The 24,945-nt window shown below is 45.2% G+C and overlaps 1 protein-coding gene across 1 annotated transcript in view; it reads left to right on the plus strand.

Annotated features, from left to right (window-relative positions):
* ttn.2 (titin, tandem duplicate 2) overlaps positions 1–24,945 on the plus strand; it is a 217,544-nt gene that overhangs the window by 106,869 nt on the left and 85,730 nt on the right. Inside the window, exons 110-139 of the mRNA XM_046054487.1 lie at positions 226–489; positions 1,284–1,423; positions 1,675–1,801; positions 1,954–2,220; positions 3,099–3,365; positions 3,574–3,840; positions 4,832–4,971; positions 5,063–5,189; positions 8,134–8,276; positions 10,485–10,608; positions 11,085–11,351; positions 12,645–12,742; positions 12,827–12,995; positions 13,511–13,780; positions 15,307–15,573; positions 15,684–15,962; positions 17,211–17,619; positions 17,710–17,834; positions 17,908–18,174; positions 18,290–18,559; positions 19,650–19,949; positions 20,074–20,376; positions 20,508–20,695; positions 21,336–21,450; positions 21,759–22,046; positions 22,163–22,314; positions 22,982–23,129; positions 23,532–23,831; positions 24,110–24,397; positions 24,488–24,784. Coding sequence (XP_045910443.1) covers positions 226–489; positions 1,284–1,423; positions 1,675–1,801; positions 1,954–2,220; positions 3,099–3,365; positions 3,574–3,840; positions 4,832–4,971; positions 5,063–5,189; positions 8,134–8,276; positions 10,485–10,608; positions 11,085–11,351; positions 12,645–12,742; positions 12,827–12,995; positions 13,511–13,780; positions 15,307–15,573; positions 15,684–15,962; positions 17,211–17,619; positions 17,710–17,834; positions 17,908–18,174; positions 18,290–18,559; positions 19,650–19,949; positions 20,074–20,376; positions 20,508–20,695; positions 21,336–21,450; positions 21,759–22,046; positions 22,163–22,314; positions 22,982–23,129; positions 23,532–23,831; positions 24,110–24,397; positions 24,488–24,784 — 6,666 coding nt within the window. The remainder of the gene's footprint in view (positions 1–225; positions 490–1,283; positions 1,424–1,674; positions 1,802–1,953; positions 2,221–3,098; positions 3,366–3,573; positions 3,841–4,831; positions 4,972–5,062; positions 5,190–8,133; positions 8,277–10,484; positions 10,609–11,084; positions 11,352–12,644; positions 12,743–12,826; positions 12,996–13,510; positions 13,781–15,306; positions 15,574–15,683; positions 15,963–17,210; positions 17,620–17,709; positions 17,835–17,907; positions 18,175–18,289; positions 18,560–19,649; positions 19,950–20,073; positions 20,377–20,507; positions 20,696–21,335; positions 21,451–21,758; positions 22,047–22,162; positions 22,315–22,981; positions 23,130–23,531; positions 23,832–24,109; positions 24,398–24,487; positions 24,785–24,945) is intronic.

Consider the following 24,945-nt stretch of genomic DNA (forward strand, 5'->3'; position numbering starts at 1 on the left):
TCTCCTTCTTCTTCCCCACAGCTTTTTGTACAGTTTGTCTATGTCTGTCCGTGTCCACCAAACGACCTTATTGTGTATTTGTAAGATTGTTTCTGTGTTGTAAAAAGCTGTTTGTCTCTGTGTTCCTCGTCTCATTTGACTGTCTTGTCTTTTGTTTGCCGCGTGCCGTATATATGTGTTGTATATGTGCGATGGGGAGTCACGCAAACATTTCCCCTATTCCAGAGGGAGATGCGTACTTCACAGTTAAGCTGCAAGACTATACCGCAGTGGAGAAGGACGAGGTGGTTCTAGATTGCGAGCTAAGCAAAGACGTCGATGTCATGTGGTACCACGAGGAGGCCGAGATCAAGACCTCTAAGACGGTGGCCATTAAGGCCGAGGGCAAACGCAGAACCCTCGTCATCAAGAAAGTCGGGGACAAAGACAAAGGACAGTACCTATGTGATTGTGGAACGGACAAAACGACAGCAACGCTTCACATTGAAGGTAAAGACGCAGAGTTTGTTTTGGATTCACCTGCATCGCCTCTTTAACCTCACGGCCCATCACCCAGTGTTTTGCACTTGAAGCACCATTTTTGTCCTCATCACTTCTTAATTACCCCTGTCTTCACCTGTGTGTGGTCTTTCATCACTCCACTCTTCCGAAAATGGTACAAACACACTACAAGAGTTGAAGGTTTCCAAAGAAAGCCTCTTATCGAAGTTGTGATGTATTCACCCCTGATTATCACCCTAATTTGGGAGGAGGATCCGTCCTCTCTTGTAGTGTTCTTCTACCATAACTGGTCTGTTTTATTGTCTTGGTGTTTGTTTGTTGCTTTGCGTGCTCTCAAAGACACTTATTCAGAAGGTCTTCATGGTTCCCCTAACAGAACCATCACTCTACAAAGAAACAAACCCCTTTGGTGCCTTTTGAAGAACTGTGGCCCCTCTCTAATCTAATAGATCCATATAGAACCAATTGGCTCCTCATAAGTTCAATTGCCCCCATTAATTAACTTCCTAGGAAGGAGATGCTGGTACCTTCAGCAGCAGAATCTCCTTTACTGACCAATAGGCAATCCTTGTAAAGGTTGCTTACAGCAAAATGAAGGCTGTTTTTTAAATAAATTATAATTTAAAAAAAAAAAAAAAAAAAAATCAAGCCAGCTGTATCTGTGTCTTGTCTGTTGTCTAAGTATTTGTATATGTGTGTGTATATATGTTGAGTTTGTTTGAATATTTAAATGTCTGAACGTCTTCTGTAAGTATTTTGTCCCTGTCTCTCTTAAACGTCAGCTCGCCACATTAAGGTGGTTCGGCCGATGTACGGCGCTGAGGTGTTTGACGGAGAGACCGCTCGATTTGAGGTCGAGCTCAGTGAGGACGACGTCCATGGCCAGTGGAAACTGAACGGAGAAGTCCTCAGTCCATCCGCCGTATGTGTCATTAATATTCATCCCAGCAGATATTCTCTTGTGCTGCAGTTCGATTCACTTTCATTTTGACTAAACTCGTATTTAAAAGTTTCATATATCTAACCTATCAGGGTTAAAACGTGAAGTATGAGAATGTTTGATGTCTCGTTAGCTCACAAATGAAAGTGAATTGACCACGGCCCTGCTCTGATCCCTTTTCCTGGAGTCTTTGTGTTTTTACTGAAATGCTGAAGTTTGTCGGCCACCTGCAGGACGTCGAGATCGTGGAGGACGGTGCCAAACACACTCTGGTCTTGTACAACTGCAGAGTGCCTCAAACGGGCGAGGTGGCGTTTACTGCCGCCAACGCCAAGTGTTCTGCCAAGCTGAAAGTGAAGGGTGAGCCTTCGCTTCCTCTCTCCAACTTCATGTGCAAAGCACAGTACCGTGCTCATGGTTTTCTTTTTTGAAAATGAAAAACTTTCTTTCTGCTTACCGTTCTTAAGTTCCATCTGTGCCTTGATATTAACTCTGTCTGTCTGGATCAACAGAGCTCCCAGTCTCGTTCATTACCCCGCTGGCTGACGTGCACGTGTACGAAAAGGATGAGGCAAAGTTTGAGCTGGAAATTTCTAGAGAGCCCAAAAGCTTCCGCTGGCTGAAGGGATCTCAAGAGCTGTCAAACGACGATAAGTTTGAACTCCTGGTGGAGGAAAAGAGACACACTCTCATTGTAAAATCTGCCAGATATGAAGATGAAGCCAAGTACATGTTTGAGGCTGAAGATAAAAGGACTTCTGGGAAGTTGATTATCAAAGGTAATCAGAGAGCCGGACCACTTCAGCTTCATTTGGCAGGACTGGTGTAATGTGTGAGTGTGAGCAACACCTTGCTTCTTGTGTGCTCTGTAATCAGTGTGTTTGCCTAAAGCCTTTCAAAGATTGCCAGACAACAAACACCGTATAGACTCCAGGTCCACATATCTGAGGGCACTTTGATGTGGCTCTGTTTTTCCTGGTTTGGTCCAGGCCTCTTGGTTCCCATGAAGGGACATCTTAATGACATATTAGACAATGGTCTAAGCCCAGCTCCATAAAGAAAAGATTCTCCTGGTTTGGTGTGACAGAACTTGAAAGGCCTGCACACGGCCCTGATCTCAGCCCCATCCAAAACCTCTGGGATGAACTGGAGTTCTGTGACTGAGAGCCAGACCTGATCCCCCAACATTAGTGTTCTCTTGTGTTTAAATCCCTGCAGCAGCTTCAACATATGGTGAAAAAATCAGCAGAGTGGAGGCTTTATGTATTATTATTTATTTATGGTCCCCATTCCTGACAATGTTGGGCCCACCTTACCTTCCTGTAGCGCCACCATCAGGCCAGAAAGTCCACAAGAACAACTCAAACTTATTGTATGTTCTGCTCCGCTGAGGATGAGCTGTTTTCCTGATGACCAGTTTAGTATCGGGGCTGTAATGAACACTGCAGCCTCTAGGGGACCCAGGAGCAGATAGGACCTGTTACTGTTTATACTCCAAACACTTGAGTGGAGCACAGAAAAAGCAACCAGTGAAAATGTTTTAAGCTTGCTCTTTTGAACACATCATCACCACCTTAATCTGTTTTTTTGTCTCACCAACTTTAATTCCCCGTATATATAAATATATATATATATATATATAATTTCTGTTTGTCAGGTATTCGCCTCGAATTTATCAGGCCGATTAAAGATGTGACCGTGAAGGAACGAGAAACTGCGGAGTTCAGCGTCGAACTCTCTCATGAAAAGATCCCGGTGGTCTGGTACAAAAACGACATCCGTCTGCACCCCAGCAAGGTGGTGCACATGTCGGAGGACGGAAAAGTCCACACGCTGGCCTTCAAGGAGGTCACCATCGACGACACCTCCATGATCAAAGTGGAGGCCATGGGCAAGACCTCAGAGGCCATGCTCACCGTGCTCGGTTAGTCTCACTTTGTAGAAGGGCTTCAAACTCATCAGTAAATGCCAAAGAATTAACACTGAGCTGCACGTGACACAGGGATAGTTCTGCACTGGTGACCTTTGTTTAGTCTGTCACTCTGTATTCTCCTCTGGCATCCCGGACGTCTGTGTTATCGCCGATTGTTTTTCTCTGGTCATTACTGGTTATGTTGTATGCCTTCTTGCAGAGGGCGACCTGTACTTCACAGTTAAGCTCCAGAACTACACCGCCGTCGAGAAGGACGAGGTGATTTTGTCCTGCGAGCTGAGCAAGGCGGCCGCCGAGGTCAAATGGTTCAAGGACGGTAACGAGATCTTTCCCTCCAAGAACATTCTCTTCCAGTCGGACGGCAAGAAGCGCACGCTGGTCATCAAGAAGGCGGCAAAGAGCAGCATGGGAGCGTACGCCTGCGACTGTGGCACTGACAAAACCGCAGCAGACCTGAACATCGAAGGTAATACCTGCGGCGATCCGGCCCCTCCCCCCAGAACCCCGGTCAGGACCGCAAAATCAGACGCCGTTCACCGCCTCTCTCTGGGCCGTCCTTCATCACCGTGTCCTGTTCTCTCATTCTGAGTGTTTGTAATGTTTGTTAACCCTGGAGGATAATCCAGCCCTAAACATCTGATCATTATAACTGTACACAAAGCAAATCTGTGAACTCTGAGGAAACAAAGGAGACAAGAAACTAACTCTCATGTCAATGTCTCTCCTCCCAGACGTCCATGTTTGCCTTCATATACATGTTATAATATTCCTTTGGCATTTAAAACATTTAATTTACTTATTTTTACTCTTGAAGTTTGATATTTTACAGGAGATAATGTTCAAACATTTTTCCAGGGCAAGATATCTGATTTCCTGTTACAAAAAAGAAACTTATTATACAGCTGATTTAAAGCAAAACCAAGCGCACAAGCAGAGTTTCAGTAAAACAGTTTTGCACATTTTTCTTTCAAAGTTATAAAACTTAAGCAACAATTTGTTTTTAATTAATAACTGTCATGTCTTTAGTTATTTTAAGTGACTATTTGGTATTAATTTGTTTATTAATGTAAATTTAGTCGTAGGTTTTCGTATCTGTCACAAGATCATAAATGCTTCTGATATTCATTATTAATCCTGATAAAAATAGGGTAGAAATGTTCTTGTAACACTAATAATTCAGTGCTAATGTTGTCTGTTGGGTGTGTGGAGATGTTTTATAGGGCTGGGTTATCGTCCAGAGTTCCTCAACGTCTTCTGCTTTTGCATAAATTGTAAGACGCTCCGAAAGAGAGCGTCAGCTGCTCGCCTGAACTGTCACATGTCCACTATGTGTTCTGATCATCAGACTCGGCGTCTCTTTCACTATGAAACTGTTTTCACTTGATGTTCTCTCAGAGTTTTCCCCGCCTCGCCTCTCCTCTTTGGTTTCCCTCTAACGTCTTTCTAAACCTCTGCAGAGCGCGACATCAAGGTCGTTCGCCCGCTGTACAGCGTGGAGGTCACGGAGACCGAGTCGGCCAAGTTTGAGACGGAGATTTCAGAGGAGGACCTTCACGGCGTCTGGAAACTGAAGGGAGACACGCTGCACCCGTCTGCTGTAAGAACAAACACATTCTCTGGTCAGCTCGTCTCGCAGTTGAGATGAAGAGATTCTAAAGTTAGTTTGAACTGTGGATGTTTGTTCTCAGGACGTGGAGATCAAGGAGGAGGGAACCCGTCACATGTTGATCCTCTTCAACTGCAGGAAGGACATGGCCGGAAGTGTAGACTTCTCTGCAGCGAATGCCAAATCCTCAGCTCAGCTCAGGGTCAAAGGTGACTTCTTCTTCTTGACAGACGACACTGTACATGTACACTGGAGCCTGGTTAAGCAGCATTTAGGTGATGAAGTCATTTACATGTTCTGAGAAACTCAGCATCTCCGTCATCCTGATTGGCCGAGTGGTTAACGTCACACGGTTACGTGGTGCTTTTATGAAACAGTTTAATCTGTATCGGCTTGTTGAAGCTCTCCGGTTTACCAAACGTTTACAGTTTAGACCTTCTTGTGTCAGCTGTAGATTTCTGGGTGAAACTCATTTTTTTTGCACATTTAAACAATTATGATGCACAAAAACTCAAAATCTGCAGTTAACAATGTCTATTAAGCCATTTTCATACAAAAACACTGACTGAAAATGCTTTTAAAAAATCCAAATTATTATACATTCACAAAAGAATGTCACATTACAGAGACGTGAGGCAAAAATAGAGCCGCAGTGTAGAGGCAGCAGAGCTTCTTCTGGTGGACAACAAAGAGTTCAAGCTGAGATAATAAAGCTCAGACGGGTGAAGTTTGTCACACAGGCTTCAACTTAACAAACCAGGTAAAGTGAGGTCATCAGGTAATTAAGAAACTCTTCTCAACCAGCCAGTGTGAAAAAGTGTTACCCAATGTTACCTGCAAACCATAGGGTCATTTACACCGGGGACCCTGGGGACATTTAAAGCATAATTTATTAAAACGTTGTGGAATGTAGCTTGCAGTCAAATAACAAATGAAAGTGTTCATTAAGAAAGGTTTATTTCCACATTAAGAAAACATGCTATGCAATTAAAATATAGAAGAAACAAATGTGCATTGTTCAAAAAAAGTAACTTAAGCTAAAAAAACAAGCTGCTGATTCTAAAACGACCCAAAAACGTCAGTAACTTTAACAACTTCTTGTCAGTTTCTTTTTGGCCAAGTTTCCCGTTCTCTCCCTGTGAACATGACAAAGAGGAGGAGAGAATAAATCAGGCCTCAGCAGGGAGGATGTTACAGGAGAAAAGTTGATGTGCAGGAGAAACAGATCTGAGAGCTGCTCTCACTTAGATTCTGTTAGATTTATATATTGTGAAATGTCACCTGCCTCCTGAATTCTGTGTTTCCTTTTACATAAATAAAAACATTTCCAACATAAATTGGCGCAGAAACTTCAGAATGCAGAAAATGGTGTGTTTAAAGATCAACATTTCCTGGGGGAGGCCCCCGCAGACCCCCCCTCATATATCTGGGCATTGAGGAAATCTTTAAAATAGTGTTGAAGGATCTTTTCGTACCTAATATCACATATCGTGGTGTCTCTTCAAAGCCCTAATCTGAGCCACACAAAGTGACGGCCTGGCTGCAAACACACGTTTTGTCGTTTCTTCCTCCGGTTTGCGCATGTCTGGAGGTTTGTTCGACGTATAACAGATATTTAATATATTCTACACTGCAACAAAACCTCCATCTTGTTTATTCTCATATTGTTATTTTTATGCAGCTTCAACAAAACTCAGCCGACATGATGATAATCTTACAATAAGAGAAGTGAATCAATCTCAGCCACTGACTCAGAAATACACAGCTCTAGTATTGAAGTAGTTTTACCGGTTTCTTGCTTTAGGATAAGAAATACTTTCCACAACAATCGACAGCGATTTTTTTCAGTTTTTAAATTGAATATTTAATCAAAACTGGTCAAACGATGAGACTGTAACGCTTTAACATCCACGTCTCTCCAGAGTGGAAGCAGAGGTGGACAAAGTACACAAATCCTGTACTTGAGTAAAAGTACAGATACTCCATTAAAAGTGAAGTCTTTAAATTTCTACTTGAGGCAAAGTACAAAAGTACCTGCTTTTAAAATACACAAGTATCAAAAGTAAAAAGTACTATTAGTGTGGTTTTGCTTGTCAGGGACAAAACAAACAGAATTTAAAAACCATCGTCAGTCAAAGAATGTACTAGCTGTACTTGTATGAACTGTTGAGTACTTTAATTTATAACAAAACAGAATATTTGTTAAACTCTTCACATGTTTTTGTGTAAAAAATCTGACTTTGTAAAATAACTGAAGCTGTCAGATAAATATAGTGAAGTAAAAAGTACAAGATCTCCCGAGAAAGTGTCATGAAAAGTACAAATACTTCTAATTGGACTCAAGTACAGTACTTGAGTAAATATACTTTAATGTCCTTTAAAAACAGAACTTTTTTTAGTTTGTGCTTCTGAACTGATCTGCGAGCTGCCTGTCAGTCAGAGCAGGCGGTGACTGTAAACTCTTCAGACTGACAGCTCGCCGATTAAACCAACAGTCCAGCTCTCAGCTCGCGCTCACTGCCAGCTCTAACTGGCTGTTAAGGGGCTTTAATTCAGGCATGTGAAGAAGCCTGTTGTAAATAACTTGATGCGGTTTGTTAATCCAAACGGACATCCCGGGCCTCAGCGCAGCCCCCCGTTACCAACACTTCCAAAACAGTGGTTACATGGCAGCGTGAGCACGCAGGCGTTCTGCAGCGGGACGTTGGGTAACTCCTGCGAGGAGCTCCACATTCTCCTTTTCCAGGAAAATTTCAGGCTGGTGATTGACAGGAGCAGATTGTCTCCCCTGATGGGTTTGTCAGAGGTGGGCTCTCAGCCAATCGGGTCCCTCGGTTATTTTAGAAGCCGCATGCCTTATCTAGAGCGGGGTTTGCAGTGATTGGCAGGGGGGGAGGACACGACCCCGTCTCTCACTGGTTTCTGCCGGCCATATACATCTGACGGCAGGTCGTATGCTAATGAGCGTGGCCCCCCAGTGCCAAGTCGCAGGGCGGCTGGCTTCAGTTGTCCTGAGGGCTTCCAGCGGCCTGCCTTCAGCTCGACCACACCATGAGGATTAGCCACTGAGGATTAGCCGTTTCTCTGGGGACTTTTTGGATATATTGACCTGTTTCGGGGGGGGACTAACCATGTCTTCTCCCCAATCCAAAGCCCGAGTGATCGGCCTGAAGAGGCCGCTGAAGGACGTCACCCTGACTGCCGGAGAGACGGCCACCTTCGAGTGCGAGCTGTCGTACGAAGGCATCGCTGCCGAGTGGTTCCTGGGGGGTACAAAGCTGGAACCGAGCGACAGAGTAAGTCCCAACACACCTGACTGAGTCCTCACAAGGTTTCTGCACCACGAACAGGCTGACACACTTAGAAGGTCTTTGCAGATACTGCACGAGTCCAGGCCTGGTTGTGGTTCCGGTCCAGAGCCAGGGCCGGTGTTTCCCCCTCCATTTGTACACAGTGTTCAGTTTTCTCTGCACCTTGCTGCTCCAGCTTCAGCTTGTCTTCATATAAGGGCCTGCTGGTGGCGGTTCAGGATTCCAGCTGAGCACTTGATCCTGGTTTTGAGATAACGCAGGCAGGAGGGCTTTTCTGCCCCGCAAGCGTTTCTGCACGGTTATTTTTAACAGCTGCAGGAGGTTGAGGCGCAGGGCAGGTGGCAACAGGAGCTATTTGACAGCTTCGGCTTTAAAGTCACACAACGCGCTGTAAATGTTTCTGGTCCAAATCACTGCTGCTGAGTGAAGATCTGCACGCAGCCGGGTGGGAGTCCAGGCGCTGGAGAGATATCCAGTCATAACGCAGGATTAGTTTGATTATCGGATGTAACCTGAGAGCTCTGAGGTTCCCAGCGACACACGATCTCTCTCTGGGTTGTGCAAGCGTGATTTACGGCGCGTTGCGTGGGTGGAGATTCACACGCTACATCAGCTGGTTCATCAGATCTCAGACTGAAGCCTCTAGTTCTTTAGAAGTGAGAAAATAAATATGTCTAACAGAGTTCTGAAGGTCTTTCTGACCCTATGTACACAAACCTGCTGCTTTGTTGTCTGGCTGGTTAACTGCTCTTCTTCACATCAAACATTTATTTAATGGCTTATTTTTGGTTACAAAATAAAGTCACTGTTGATTTAAACTAAGATTGGTGTCACTCAGCCTTCAGTTAAACTTGTCTTAAAAAGATTAAACCAGATCTTTTATTCAGGAAAAACCCAGTTAGGTGGTTTGATGTACTTAAGATCTGTTACCAACATGGCTGCTACACGTGAAGAAACTGGACTTTAACACTTTAAAACAACACAGTTGGACATATCCAGTTCAGAGAGCGCGGAAGTCAGATATGGAGCTTGTTGACTTTAAATTTAAAGCTGCGGTGCTTTAATCCCGGTCGGTGAATAAAAACACGTGAAAGCCACATATTTAGTTTCAGCGAGGAGCTTTTAGTGATGCAACAGATCTCCAAGACAACAGCTCCGACACCCCCACAAACACATCTGAAATACGAAGGAGGTATTCAGTCTTTTATCAGACCTGAAGAACGAAGAACGGTGTTACTGTTAATGGCTTTATTTTACTCTCAAAAGCAAAACATTGAACTGTTTAAGCTGGTTGGAAACAGAGTTGCTCAGTTATTTAAGCATCTGATAACAAAACAAGAAACATTTCAACTGTATTGATCACTGAAAATGTATTTAAGGTCTATTCTCAATTGTCACAAACCAAATGGGATCACAAATCTCATCACGGCTCCTTCACTGGTGGAATAACAGTGAGCAGCTGATGAGGCTACTTTAACTCATCAGCGCTGATAAAAACAAAGACAAATATAAAAATGAACCAAGAGAAAGTCCTTTTGAAATGTTTTTATTATCTTATCACAGCTAGAAATACAGATCATTGTTATCGTGTTTAAAGAAATGGACTGTGTAAATGTCAGATACACCACATGTTTAGTTCCTCTGTGTGCGCAGGCAGTTCAGTGTCTGTGGATGTGTTGTAAAATCAGCCGTCAGGTGTCAGAGGTCGTGCAGTTTAAATTGGGGGAAGGAAAGCAGCTGCCTGGATTCGTTTTAGCTGTCACAGCTCAGCTGAGAGACCGAGGACGCAACACCTCACTCTCAGTTCAGCTCCGTGTCTTCAGGGATGATAAAACCCACAAACTGCCCGACTCTTGAGCGTACGTATACTTAAAGGAAATAATAATCCCCTAAGTTACCGATCCTGAGTCCTCTGAGTATCACAAGTTGAGCATGACCCGGCCCTTATAGAAACCTCAGGAAGAGTAAAATGAGAATAAGCAGCCCCGTAAGTGTGGGAGGTAAAACCCTCTCGCTGGCTGACTGCTGAACCTAACAGGCAGCGTTCAGGGAAGGTAAAACCACCACCTTTCTGACTCTCCGGACCCTGGCAGACTGCGTTCAGGGATTTAAAACCTAGTTGAACCTGACAAGCAGCAGTCACAGAAGGTCAAACCTACAGTATGTCCTTATTGACAATGTTGGACCTGACAGGTGGTGTTGAAGGCGGAGGGTAAAGTCCACAGTCTGACTCTGCGGGACGTCAAGCTGGATGAAGCCGGACAAGTCAAACTCACCGCCAAAGACTTCCAGACCGAGGCCAACCTCATCGTCAAAGGTAAGACAACATCTACTGCTGAGTCTACTGGATTTGTTTAGATCAGGCTTTAAAGAGCGGCTTAACACCCTCTGAATATCTTCATTTTACTGACATCCGGTGGTCTAATGTCTCACCTTGCGGCAGGTGATGTACAAGCGTACTCCAGGGTGTGACATCACTTTTGGGTGTGGTCACAGGTGCAACAGAGCACACATCTGACCGGAGGTGAAACACACCTGAAGCTTTCAACCAGAGCTGAACAGTTTTCAGCCTGGTCTCAAGTTACTCTTTAAACAGAAAATATCCCATGGAAGTTCTGCATTGGGCTTTTCAAAAAGATTTGCAGTGAACAAAGAAGCGTTAATGTTGGCGGCTGGCCACTGCAGGCTGATGGAGGATCAGATGAAAGCAAACTGTTGACTTTGAATGTTTCGAAGCTGCTCTGGTTTAGCAGCAAGCTGAACAACTGTCCTTTGCGTTTCGTGTGCGTTCAGAGCCTCCGGTGGAGTTCACGAAGCCTCTGGAGGACCAGACGGTGGAGGAGGAAGCCACCGCCACGCTCGAGTGTGAAGTATCCAGAGAGAAAGCAGAGGTACGATGGTTCAGGGACGGACAGGAGATCAGAAAGACCAAGAAGTACGAGATGATCGTCGACGGCCACAAGAGAGCGCTGGTCATCCACGACTGCACTCTGGACGACTCGAAGACGTACGCCTGCGACGCTAAAGACTTCAAAACATCCTGCTTCCTCAACGTTGAACGTGAGTACAGCAGCAAGTTTATAGGGGCCCCCATCAAAGCTAAAGGACCCTCTATTGGGCCTCTCGCATAACAGCTAACACACTCACCATAGAAGCTAACGTACCCTTTATGAGACTGAAAAACGGAGATAAAAGTTAGAGACTTCTTTGAGTCCAGGAACCCCTTCATCAAGATTTTAAGGGACCCTGATGAAAGAACCCTCTTTAAAAGTTAAAGAACCATTTGTAGAGATGAGGAACCCTCTGTAAGAGTAAATGGATCTCTAAAAAAGCAAAAGACTTAGGAGTTTAGGGACTAAGAGGAATCCCTCATCACAGTGACTAGTAAGAATTTTCCTTTTTAGGGTTTAAGCCCCACCTCCATCCCTTAAAACCCCCAATTAGAGTTATGGGCCCCCTCAAAATCGATTAAAAATCCCTCAGTTTTAAAGAACTTTGAATTAAAGAACCCACATAAAAGCCAAGAGACATTTTTAAGAATAAAGAAAGTTGTTAAAGAATCACTTCTTTTAGAGAAGCAGCCTTCTGTAGTTGGAGTTAAGGGACCTAATGATGTAGCACTCAAGACCCACCTTAAGACCACTTTTTGATGGTCTCGGTCATTGAGCACTCAGGATTTTATTTCAAGACCATAACTTTGGGAATATCAATAAATTACTTTTGGATTGTCTGATTTATTTAACATCCAAACTTTGATTGGATGTAAAACGTGTTGCTTCAAATGTGACCAGTAACCCTCATTAAACATGTGTTGTTCTCGTTCCCCGCTATGGTCAGCATGGAAAAGTGTTGAGTAAAGATGCTTCCGTTGATTTCAGCTCTTAGTGTTTGTTTGTGGGTGTTTTAAGGGGAATGTGGATCTTTCAGATCAATCTCAGACGTACCTCTGATCTCGTTCCACATTTTACTGTGTGTCATGAAATGTGGGGAACTGGTCTTGGTCTTGATTTGGACTCAGCCCCTAGAAGTCTTGTTCATGTCTCAGTCTCGATAAACTCTGGTCTTGTTTTTGACTTGGACTACAACACTAAAGGGACCGTTAAAAAACAAATCCCTCATAAGAGGGAACCCTTTGTAAGAATGAATAAAGTTAAAGAAGACTTTAGGCAGAGATCCCCTGATTAGAGTTTAGAAATCCTTCGTTAGAGGTAAAGGAACAGTCAATAAGATAAGGAGCCCTCATTAGAAGAGATCAAACGGACTTCATAAACCTACTCACAAGAGTCACAGTAGGGGGGACGTCTCTCTGATTAATGAATCACCTCGTTAACGCGTCGTTCTGTGTTTCAACAGCTCCACATATCGAGTTCAAGAAGCCGCTCCATGATGTCGAGGTCAAAGAGAAGGAATCCGCCAGGTTTGAGTGTGAAGTCTCCAGAGAGAACGTCAAAGTGAGCTCCCCGTCTGCTTGTTTTGATTAACCACCGGTTATCTTTCAGTTCCTGACCTCCCTGACATCTCCCTCTGTCTCGCAGGTCCGCTGGTTTAAGGATGGAAGTGAAATCAGAAAGGGGAAGAAGTACGAAATTATCGCTCAAGGCCGACAGCACATCCTCATCATCCACAAGTCTGTGTTTGACGATGAGGCCGAATACGAATGTGAGGCGAAGACCGCCAAATCCTCCGGCATGCTCACTGTCGTCGGTAAGAACAAACAATCTAACACCGCCGCTCTTCATACCAGAGGTCGCTTCATTTAAATGTTGAGGATACGACACCTGGATCATCTTCTTTACCACCAGGAGCCTTCAGGGTGGACCCCCTATGTGGATTCATTTTGGTGTGATGGAGAATATAGCTGGATTGATTTTAGATAAGAACATTACTGAGAAATCATCACGATTTAATTTCCATAGAAAGACTGAAATATCTACGTCAATCAGTCACTTTAAAGGAGCCACTCTGAATTTAGTTTGGGAAAGAAATGAAGTACATTCATTTGAGATTGTATAACAAGTTTCAAACAGACGGGACCTAACATGATGCTTATTCATTATAAATTGTACTTTTATTTCAACAATTTATTTCAATTAAGTAAGATTGAACTCGTTAAAGTGTCCCCGGTACGTCTAAATGTGTGCATCCCCTGTCACTGAGGTCGTGGGGTTCTGTTGAGATGTGGCGTTTCTTCACCGCTGCGTTTGTTCCTCTCGCTGCAGAGGAGGAGGCGAGGTTCACCAAGAACCTGTCCAACGTGGAGGGAACGGAGACGGACAGCGTGAAGCTGATCTGCGAGGTCTCCAAACCCAGCGCTGATGTTACCTGGTACAAAGGAGACCAAGAGCTGCCGGAGGGCGGCCGCTACGAGCACATCGTGGACGGGAGGAGGAGGATCCTCCTCATCCAGGACCTGAAGTTGGCCGACACCGGAGAGTACAACTGCAGGCTGAGTCCCAGCATCAAAACCTCCGGAAATCTCAAGATTAATGGTAAGAAGTTTTCTGAATGTGCTGCAGGGGCTCTGAACTCTTCTAATAATAACCTAATAGTACCTTTAAAGGTCCAGTGTGTAATGTTTCTCAGGATTTATCAACAGAAATGCAATGTAAGATCCAAAACTCTGTTTTCAGTGGTGACCTTTCATTCTAAACCCTTAAGATTTTATTACCTTAGAATGAGACATTTATATCTACATAACCGCGTCACCCCCTTCTATGGACGTCGCCACGCTCATCGTCATGTTTCTACTGAAAACGGAAAACAGCGCTACAGAGCGCGTTTCATCACTACGTTCTTCTTGTTCTACTTCTGGTAGAATTCAGGCAGCGCAGACACTCATCACTATGTTGAATATGTACGTTAGAAGAAGAAGAAGCAATAATATACTGCAGGGGTCTGCAAATAAGTTTTGTATCAGAGCAAGATTTTCAACCATTAGATGGTGGATGAGACTATAAATTCTAATATTAGGACTCACACCTCAAGGGTTGAGGGTTCGATCCCACTTTGGGACAACTTTTTTTCTTTCTCTTCATCAAATGGATTCTGTAGCGAATGTTTCTCAGATCACAACATGCGCTGCACTGTTTGTGTTTCGGTGTTTGATCCTCATCCATCAACCTACGGACGCTTTTTCATTTCCCCACTGTCTCCAGGCAGAGGACATCAGAGTTTTTCAAAGTAAAAGCTCAGTTCAACTCCAATACTGTATTACAGTAAACAAGCTTCTCGTGGTTTTATTTTGTAGGGAAAACCACTAAAGAGGAAGTGATTATGTTAAATTATTATGAGTAACTATTGCTGCCATGACTGAGATCTGTTTCAGCATCACTATCAAAGTATTTAATTTTGCTGCTATCAAAGCACCATAATCTGGCAGCAGATATTATTGTTGGTGGGCAGTTTTGGCGACGGTCCATAAGCACAGAGAGAATGAACGTGTTTCCCTCGTCAGTGTTTGTATAAACTTTTTCTAATGTGTGGTTTATGAAGGACTGTGGTGCAGAAACAGTGACAGTGTTTCACACTCTTGGCTCACATTTCCACAGTAACATCTGGTTTTACTGAATAATTAAGTAAATATAATTTCTTAATAAATCTACCTAAAGAAATCTCATTTCCTGACTGGCAACTCTCTGCTGTCTCAGAAGAGACACCTTTTGTGCTGTGTCAGCCACCGTAGCTGTCCTGCGCTCTTTGAAAGGTTAGGGGGCAGTGGTAGACTGGACAGATGGTTGCAGTACACAACCCTCACCACTAGATGCCACTAAATCTTACACTGAACCTTTAAGAAACAAAGTACAACCAAAAATACAGTAACAACAAATGCAATAAAAAGCTCAGAAAGATGTAATAAAAACACTTTACAATAAGGGAAGTCTAGAATAATATGCTTCTAAAGAGCCCTGATCGGTCCTGGGGAGTCTCACTGTGGGTTTCTGAACCAGCTGAAGTTTGGATACGTTGTACAGACAGGAATAAAGAATAACTGCATTTGGTGCCTCCTGTGTTTCAGAACTGGCTGCTGAGTTCATCTCCAGGCCTCACAGCCAGGAGGTGGTTGAGGGCGAGAAGGCGGAGTTCACCTGCTCCGTCTCCAAGGACACCTACGACGTCAAATGGCTGAAGGACGACAAGGAGCTGGAGGCGGGAGACAAATACGAAATGGTGAGCGACGGCAAGAGGCGAACTCTGGTCATCAAGAACTGCGAGCTCAAAGACGAGGGCGGATACGTGGTGATGATCGGACCGACCAGAGCCAGCGCTGACCTCACTGTGCTCGGTAAGCCCCGCCCACTTATTTTATATAAAGCGATAGAAGAAGAAAACATTACATTAAAGGAAGTGAAACTCTGATTTAAACCTGCGTCTCTGATGCTTTTTATTCTGCAGAGAAACTGAAGATCATCACGCCGCTGAAGGACATGGAGGCCCAAGAAGGTCAGGAGATCGTCCTGAACTGCGAGGTGAACACAGAGGGAGCGAAGGCCAAGTGGCTGAAGAACGACGACACGGTGTTTGAGAGCAGCAAGCACGTGATGGTCCAGAGAGACAACGTCTTCTCCCTGAGGATCAGAGACGCCACGAAGGGAGACGAAGCCAACTACAGCATAAACCTGACCAATCAGAGAGGGGAGCAGGCCAAGAGCGCCTGCAACCTCACCGTCAAAGGTCAGTGGTTCACGGCATGTTTGGGTCCACAGCATCAGAGTTCATGTACAAGAAAGATCTCAGTTAGTGTTTGCTGAAAACAGAACCAGGCCTCTATTAGAGACCGGCGGGCTCTGGCACCACTTTATTCCCCAGTAGATTTATTCTTAGCACCGTGTAATGTCAAGATTTCCTGAGCTTTCTCCCTTTTTTAAAAGTGACCACATTATTAAATGTCAAAGTTTTAGGTACAGTAAATCTGTAGTATCAGGTGTCGAACCGTGTCCAGGATCTAAAGTTGGCATCGAATGCTTCTTAGCTTTCTTACATTCTTAGGTTAAATGGTTCTTTAACAATTGTTTAATCAGGCAAAGTTCTTTATTCAATTCTGCTGCATCGAATGCTTTATCAGATTTTGTTGAATGAATAAGAAGGGTTAAAGTCAGTCACTTTTGACAGTCACTCATTTTGTCACACGGCATCGTAACATTAATCAGTGTCAGTGTTAGCCAGCTGACTAATTTTACTAACTGCAGTCCTTTGATGAGACCTTTAAAGAGATCAGATTTACAGAAGGAGGACATCAAAACGCCGTAAAGACTGAAACACAACAAGAATTCTCGAGAGAGCACAAACCATGCAGAGCAACAGGAAACAGCCAAACATCGGTACAATAATACAGAAACAACAACAAACACTGTTTCGGTTAGGAGAGCCCTGAAAGCAACAACGGAGACATGCAGAGCAGCAATAACCAGTGTACAGGGGTAAAAAACAGTTAAAAGATGCAGTTAGTAAATGGTTATCCGACACACACAAGCCGCAGAGTGACAAGACAGCACTTTAGAAATATATAAGCTGGGAATAAAATAGTAGATATTCCAAACATGCAAAGCTGGCTGCCTGGCAACTGGCAAAGGATGTGGAGCAGCAGGTTAAATAATGACAATTATACAATTATAATAAAACTAACACATGTATGATGTAGATTAAAAATGTTCACAGATTGAGACCTTGAGACTCTGTGTGAAGCTGTGATAGGTGTACGGTTTCTTATACCAGCCCTTTAAATGACTTTATATTCATTAGAGCAGTTTGTGGTGTTCAGCAGGTGTTGTGGTGTTCAGCAGGTGTTGTGGTGTTCAGCAGGTGTTGTGGTGTTCAGCAGGTGTTGTGGTGAGCATGGGTGTCACGTAAAACTGTGCCAGACTGCAGGTCTGAACACGGTGAGTTGAACGTGTGTCTGTCGTGATGCTTTGTGTTGTTCAGAGGAGAGTCTGAGGATTGTGGTTCCTCTGGAGGACATCGACACTCAGGAGAAGAAGACCATCAGCTTCTCCTGTAAGGTCAACCGGCCCAACGCCACTCTGAAGTGGATGAAGGCCGGCGTCGAGATCGCCTTCAACAAACGCATCGTCTACAAAGTGGACAAAGACAAGCACACGCTGATCATCAAAGACTGCACGCTGGCGGACGAGGGCGAGTACACCGCCGTGGCCGGAGACAACAAGTCCACCGCAGAGCTGGTCATCAGCGAGGCGCCCACGGACTTCTCCATGCACCTGAAGGACCAGACCATCACCGAGTTCGAGGACGCAGAGTTCACGTGCAAGCTGACCAAAGAGAAGGCCGACGCAAAGTGGTACAGAAACGGACGTGAGATCAGAGAAGGGCCGAGGTACAACTGTTAGTTTAAATCGTCCACTCAAGGTCAAGTCACTGACTCGGCTCGGGTATTCTTTTATTAACTTGCTGTTTATTTCCACAGATATACAATTAAAAAAGATGGAAAGATGTGCACCTTGTGTATCAAGGAGTGCAGACCTGACGATGAGTGTGAATACGCCTGTGGAGTGGACGAGAAGAGATCCAGAGCCAGGCTCTTCGTGGAAGGTGAGGTCTTCAGAAGTAATTTCCTTCTCTGGTTCCTGTTCAGGATCTGACTGAATCCCTTTCTGTCCTGCAGAGACCCCGGTGGAGATCGTCAGACCTCCTCAGGACGTGTTTGAGCCTCCGGGCTCAGACGTCGTGTTCGAGGTGGAGCTCAACAAGGACAGAGTGGAGGTGAAGTGGCTGAGGAACAACATGACGGTCGTCCAGGGAGACAAGTACCAGATGATGAGCGAGGGCAAAGTCCACAGACTGCAGGTCTGTGAGATCAGACCTCGGGACCAGGGCGAGTACAGGATCATCGTCAAGGACAAAGACGCCAGAGCCAAGCTGGAGCTGGCAGGTAAGAGCTCGGCATAAAACTCGGAAGCTTCAGCATTTTATCAGTCGTAAATATTAAATAAATTCAGACAGGGTGACAGCCTGATGGAGATCATGTCCCCCCCCTCCCCCTACAGCTGTCCCTCAGATTAAGACCACAGACCAGAGCTACGTCACAGACGCCAGGAAGCCCATCGTCATGGCCGTCCCCTACAGCGCCTACCCGCAGGCCGAGGCCGACTGGCTGTACAACAACTTGAGCCTGCCGAAAGACAACATCTACACGTCCGCCGACCGCACGGAGTACCGGCTGAAGGACCCCCTGAAGTCCGACGAGGGCCGCTACAAGATCATCATCAAGAACAAACACGGAGCGGGAGAAGCCTTCATCACCCTGGACGTCATCGGTGAGTTCTCTGGACATGAAGCGAGAACCGTTTACCGAATCTCCGCATAAGGAGAGACCCGAGCAGGTTAGCTATCGGGTTTCTGCAGGGAGAGGTCAAGTTAAGATTAAGTAGTGCTGGCCAACGATTAAAACTTTTAATCAGGATTAATCGCATTGTTATGCGCAAAATTGAATGATGAATTCTAAATTAGTTTATACAAGTGTACAAGTCTCGGTGGATAAGTTAAACCAGCATTGAACACGCAGGGTTCAGACATTGGTTTCGGTTGTTTGAGTTGTTTGACAAGCTGCATCATTAACAAGCAAGCGGCTCACCTGCTGCTGTGACAACAGGTCGCAGGTGGAAAAATACTTTTCCATTTATTTATAATAAAGAAACCAAACAAAGTAGATGTTAGGCTTCACACAGATTTGGTATTTGTTTCTCTACATGTGACGGGGACTAAGTTCGAAACCAGTCTCCACCACTTTGAAACTCTTCTCTGGAGACGGTCAAATTTTTGTTTTTATTCTGGTAAAAAACAAAAACCAGAGTTACATGGTGAATTTCTTATCCTCTACTGCCATCTAGTGGCCACTTTAGTGTACTAATGAACTTACTTTTATCAATCATTCATCTTTTTGTTTTATCTAATTTAACTGTGTTTAAGTATAAATCTTTGTAACAACATGGTTTTTATATTTTTTGAATCCTAACATTCACCATTAGAACCACAAGAAAGTCAAATCTTGTTTTTTTTTAAAAAGACATGTATAATTTGACACCATTAAAACTTTAACAAATAACATTATATTTTTTAAAAAGGTTACCATGTTTTTCCTGTCACACAATCATTTTAAATCAACCATGGTGGTCAAAAGACCCTTCTGCTATCCAGTTTATCATTATTCTTCCATGTTGCTGCTTATAATAGTTGTCTTTGGTTAGAGCACAAATCATTGTGAAATGATTCAACCTGTGGGACACACTTTAAAACTTACATACTCACATCTGTAAAATACTCAATAAAATGCTTTCAGAAGAAAACACAACACATGAAAAGCTGACAGTAAATGTAACCATCCTTGTGTTTTGATTTTTTTCCTAGATGTCCCTGGACCCGTGAAGAACCTGCAGGTGGTCGACACCGCCGATGGCGAGGTCAGCCTGGCGTGGGAGGAGCCTGAGAGCGATGGCGGCAGCAAGGTCATCGGCTACGTGGTGGAGAGACGTGACGTGAAGCGTAAGACCTGGACGCTGGCCACCGACCACGCCGAGAGTCCCGAGTACACGGTGACCGGCCTCCACAAGGACTCCATGTACCTGTTCAGAGTCTGCGCCCGAAACAGGGTCGGCAGCGGACCCAACGTAGAGACCGACAAACCTGTACAGGCCAAGAACAAGTTTGGTGAGCTTCAAATCTGGCTTTTGTTTTTCTGCTGCAGCTTCGTTTTCATTGGTGTTTTCAAGGTAAACTGTTGGATCGACACCTGAACACCAGAACGTTTCTCTCTTCCGTTTATCTTTTCCAGACGTTCCTGATGCTCCTCTGAACGTCATCGTGGGAAACGTCACCAAGTTCGGCTGCACCGTCTCCTGGGAGCCTCCCGAGTCGGACGGAGGCTCTCCCATCACCTCTTACATCATCGAGCTGCGCGACAGGACGTCGGTGAAGTGGTCGCCCGTCCACATAACCAAAAAAGACGAGCTCAGCGCCGTCATTAACGACGTCATTGAGAACAAAGAGTACATCTTCAGAGTCAAGGCTCAGAACAAAGCCGGTGTCGGCAAGCCCAGCGCCGCCTCGCAGCCCGTCAAGATCATGGATCCCATCGGTGAGTTCGGCTGATAGACAGAAAGTTCATCATCGCACTTTACAAGCTGACAGAATGTGCCAGTAACATAAATCCACCATGGTCTCAGTCTCCCAGTAACGTTTGCATATTTTGGTGTCCGGCCCCTGCAGAGCGTCCCAGTCCCCCTCTGAACCTGGTCTGGCAGGACCAGAACAAGAACTCGGTGCAGCTCACCTGGGAAACTCCTCTGAAGAACGGAGGCAGCATGATTACCGGGTACATCATCCAACGCTGCGAAGACGGCACCGACAAGTGGCTCCGCTGCAACGCCCGCCTCTGCCCCGACCTCTTCTACAAGGTACAGTCCAAATGTTTTCTGTCAGATATGTCATGGGTTGTTTGAAAGGTAGGTGGCGTGGCCGAGCGGTCTAAGGGGCTGGATCAAGGCTCCAGTGTCTTTGGTTTGGGTTCAAATCCCACTGCAGTCAGTGTTAATGTGGCATCTATTTTTCTTGGGCGGCAGTAGCTCAGTCTGTGGGGGCTTGGGAACCAGAGCGTCGACCAGTTCAAGCCCAGCATGGACCACCGTCGAAGGTGCACAATGGCTGCCCACTGCTCCTAGTTAGGATGTGCATTGTACTGTGGCAAGAAAAAGTTGGTTATTAATAGAAACACAACAACAACATTTCAGGTTAAAGAAGCATTTCAGGGTACATCCAACACAGTGTATGTTGAGGTTTAAAAGCTCCCCCAGCAAATTTCGATGTAACCGCTCAAGGAGTTTATCCCATAATGAAATTTGACTTCAGTAAAAGCCCTCAAGAGAAAAAGGTGTGTGATGGCAGACGGGCTCGTTGACATTAATATTTGGGTGTTCAGCAGAGCTTTTCCTGTGAAGCAGCTGCAGGCAGATTGTTGCTAGAGAATAAAATGTTTTTCCTCCCTGCAACCATCATCCGATTCATTCTCAAAAAATTTACTCTGACTTTTTTCTTCAGGTGTCTGGTCTGAAATATGGAACCAAGTACAACTACAAAGTATGTGCTGAAAACGCAGCCGGAGTCTCCGACCCGTCGAACATCATTGGACCGCTGCTGGCCGACGACCCACACGGTGAGACGTTGTTTTACCATCACTGACGCTTTCATGTTCTGTAGTAGTTGTGACAGTTTAGAGGAGTTATATTACACTGTTCTGAAGCGCAGCAGCATGTTAGTTATTACCAAACAGCAAAGCCTTCCAAAGGAAATGATGTTCCTGTTAAAAGAAGAAAACCAGTAGCTGCAGTAGTCCTGGACCTGCTTATAAATCTCTACAGAGTCCTCATCGTAAAGTAAAAACCTTTAACTGTCTAACAGGCAGGGTGAAAGAAAGTGCTCTCAAATGTGTGTTCAACGTGTGCCTCTCTCTCCTCTCTCCAGTGGGTCCGACCTTTGACCTGAGCGCTTTCAAAGACGGCCTGGAGGTGATCGTCCCTCAGCCTCTCACCATCAGAGTCCCCATCAGCGGGTACCCGACCCCCGTCGCCAAGTGGACCTTCGGAGAGAAGGAGTTGACCGCCGCCGATGAACGTGTCACCTTGACGACCAAGTCGACGTTCACAGAGCTGATCGTCACGCCAAGCGTCCGCCCGGACAAAGGCTCCTACACCCTGCAGCTGGAAAACGACGTCACATCCGTCTCTGGAGAGGTCGAAGTCAACGTCATCGGTACGCCGTGAAGTGTGATTAGCAACACACAAATGAAAGAACCTTTTCTGGTTCCAAACTGCTTCTATTTTTTGTTCAAATTTCTGAGTCATTGTATTTCTGTTCGTGTCCTCCAGCGGCGCCCAGCGCTCCGAAGGATTTCAAGGTCCTGGAGGTGACCCGGCAGCACGTCCACCTGAGCTGGGAGGCTCCGGAGCATGACGGAGGAAGCCCCCTGACCGGCTACCAGGTGGAGAAACGGGACGTGTCCCGTAAGACCTGGGTCAAGGTACGCTGACAGAGTGGCACACCCTGCTGGATAATGTTCTCTCGTCTAGAGGATCATTCTTTTTTTTTTTGTAAATTAAACCACAAATGCAGCAAACAAGCAGCCTTCAAGATCAGTTTGGGGACAGTAATTATGCTAATGACCACATCTCTTGAACTTACAATATCTGAAGTTTGTTTCAACAGCTTTAGGATAAGAATATTGTGTATTAAAGACACTTGATTAATGTCCTACATTTCATCAAATAAGTAAATAAAACAGTAAAAGTGTGTTAAAAAATAATAATAGTAATGAAAAATATATAAAATATAAAAATAAAGTAAAAATAAAAATATACATGTAAGTTAGTGTGTTGTGAATTAAATTCATATGGGTCATCAAATAAATAAAATAAATAAATAAAACAGTATGTGTGTGTATTATTACACAAAAAAACAACTAAAAATCTGCATCAAATAACTAATAAAGAACAGTTACTAAAATAATAATAAAAAAAAAATAACAATTTGAAAATTTTCAGTCTAGTCTGAGTTTTCACTGGTTGTTGTCTTATTTCACTTAATAATTACTCATGATGCAAATAAAATACACCCAAACCAGTCATGTGAAGGAGCTGATATTTTCTGACCTGACACCTGGTGATAAACTCAAACCCTCTCTCTCTTAGGTGATCACAGGTATCCAGGATCAGGAGTTCACGGTCAGCGACGTGGTTGAAGGGAAGGAGTATCTGTTCAGAGTCACCGCCTGCAACAAGTGTGGACCAGGAGAGCCGGCCTACATCGACGAGCCCGTCAACGTCTCCTCTCCTGCCAGTGAGTCAGAACAGGGATTCAGATTAATGAAACTTAAAGGAAAAACAATGTAACGTGAAGCTCTTAAAAGTGCTAAAGAGTCTTAATAGTGTATCATAGGATACAGGGTTAGTTGGAGATTGTGTCAACACTTCATTCCCACAGTGTTTTTTACATACACATATTCCGGCAATGAAACAATATTGACGGCTTTGGTGTTAGTTAGGTTCTTAGGTTACTAATGGACCATTTTCTAGACCCCTCACCCAAATATTGTTCAGTCAAATCTCAGCAGCAGTAACGAGTCAACGTAGGTGTGTCAGTGTTGGTTTTTCTGCTCATGTTGAAGGTGTATATGTGGAGCTGTAGTCCTCTCCAAAACAATAAGGAACGTTCTAACCCCTCTGTCTCGTTTCCCTGCAGCCCCCCCCGACCCTCCGGAGAACCTGAGGTGGAGAGACAAGTCAGCCAGCGGCATCTTCCTGACCTGGGAGCCGCCGAAGTACGATGGCGGCACCGGTATCCGAGGCTACAACGTGGAGCGCTGCCAGAGAGGAACCGACAAATGGGAGCCCTGCGGGGACATGGTGCCCGAGCTTAAGTGCCAGGTAACCGGTCTGACCGAGGGCCAGTGGTACGCCTACAGAGTCCGAGCCCTGAACAGACTCGGAGCCAGCCGGCCCTGCAAGGCCACAGACGAGATCCAGGCCGTTGATCCTAAAGGTACAGACAACGTCCTCCTGTCCTAAAATGACTTTTTCACCTTGCTCTAATCCTCTGGTGTACAGAGGGTAACGACAGAGAGGAGGATGAGCCATGATTATTTAGACTGAGTGTAAATGAAGAGCTTAATTATTGGTTACCAGATAATGGTCTTGTAGTGATCAGTTTAATATGTGCCTTAGTTCACCCTTTCAGTTTCTGATAAAGTTAATAGTTCCACTTATTATCCTCTAAATTGCAAACTTCTGAGCGACCCCTCCTCTTTATTGTCCATGCAGAGCCTCCAGAGATCCAACTGGATGCCAAGCTGCTGGCCGGTCTGACAGCCAAGGCTGGCAGCAAGATCGAACTCCCCGCCGAGGTGACAGGTAAGCCCGAGCCCCGGGTCAAATGGACCAAGGCCGACCTGGTCCTCAAACCAGACGACAGGGTGTCCATCGACACCAAGCCGGGACACTCCACCGTCACCATCGCCAAGACCACGAGAGATGACACCTCCACCTACATCATAGAGGCCACCAACAGCAGCGGCCGCGCCACTGCCACCGTCGACGTCAACATCCTCGGTAAGACCAGTTGACAACAGAGGGAAAGAAAGGTTTTCATAATGACTGTGTTAGTTTGTTGTTAATGTCAAATACTCTTTCCTCACACAGATAAGCCCGGCCCTCCGGCTGCCTTCGACATCTCTGAGATCACCAATGAGTCCTGCTTCCTGGCCTGGAACCCTCCGCGTGACGATGGCGGCTCCAAAGTCACCAACTACATCGTTGAGCGCCGGGCTGCCGACAGTGAGATCTGGCACCGGCTGTCCTCCACCGTTAAACAGACCACGTACAAAGCTGTGGGCCTGGTCAAGTTCAAGGAGTACATCTTCAGAGCCTTTGCTGAGAACCAGTTTGGTGTCGGCCCACCGGCTGAACACCCATCCATCATCGCCAGATACCCCTTCGGTAGGTCACCTGACCAAAGGACTGAGGTTCATCACATGTCTTTGTATTCTCAAAGGAGGAGTTTGACTCGTTGGCTGATGTTTTGTCTTTTTGAGAGTCGGATGTGAAGATTGGTACCGCTCGACCGTCTGTACAGTAAATATGAAGCTACTTTTAGCTTA

This window comes from Micropterus dolomieu, linkage group LG07 (genome assembly GCF_021292245.1).
Source record: "Micropterus dolomieu isolate WLL.071019.BEF.003 ecotype Adirondacks linkage group LG07, ASM2129224v1, whole genome shotgun sequence".
Taxonomy (NCBI): Eukaryota; Metazoa; Chordata; class Actinopteri; order Centrarchiformes; family Centrarchidae; genus Micropterus; species Micropterus dolomieu.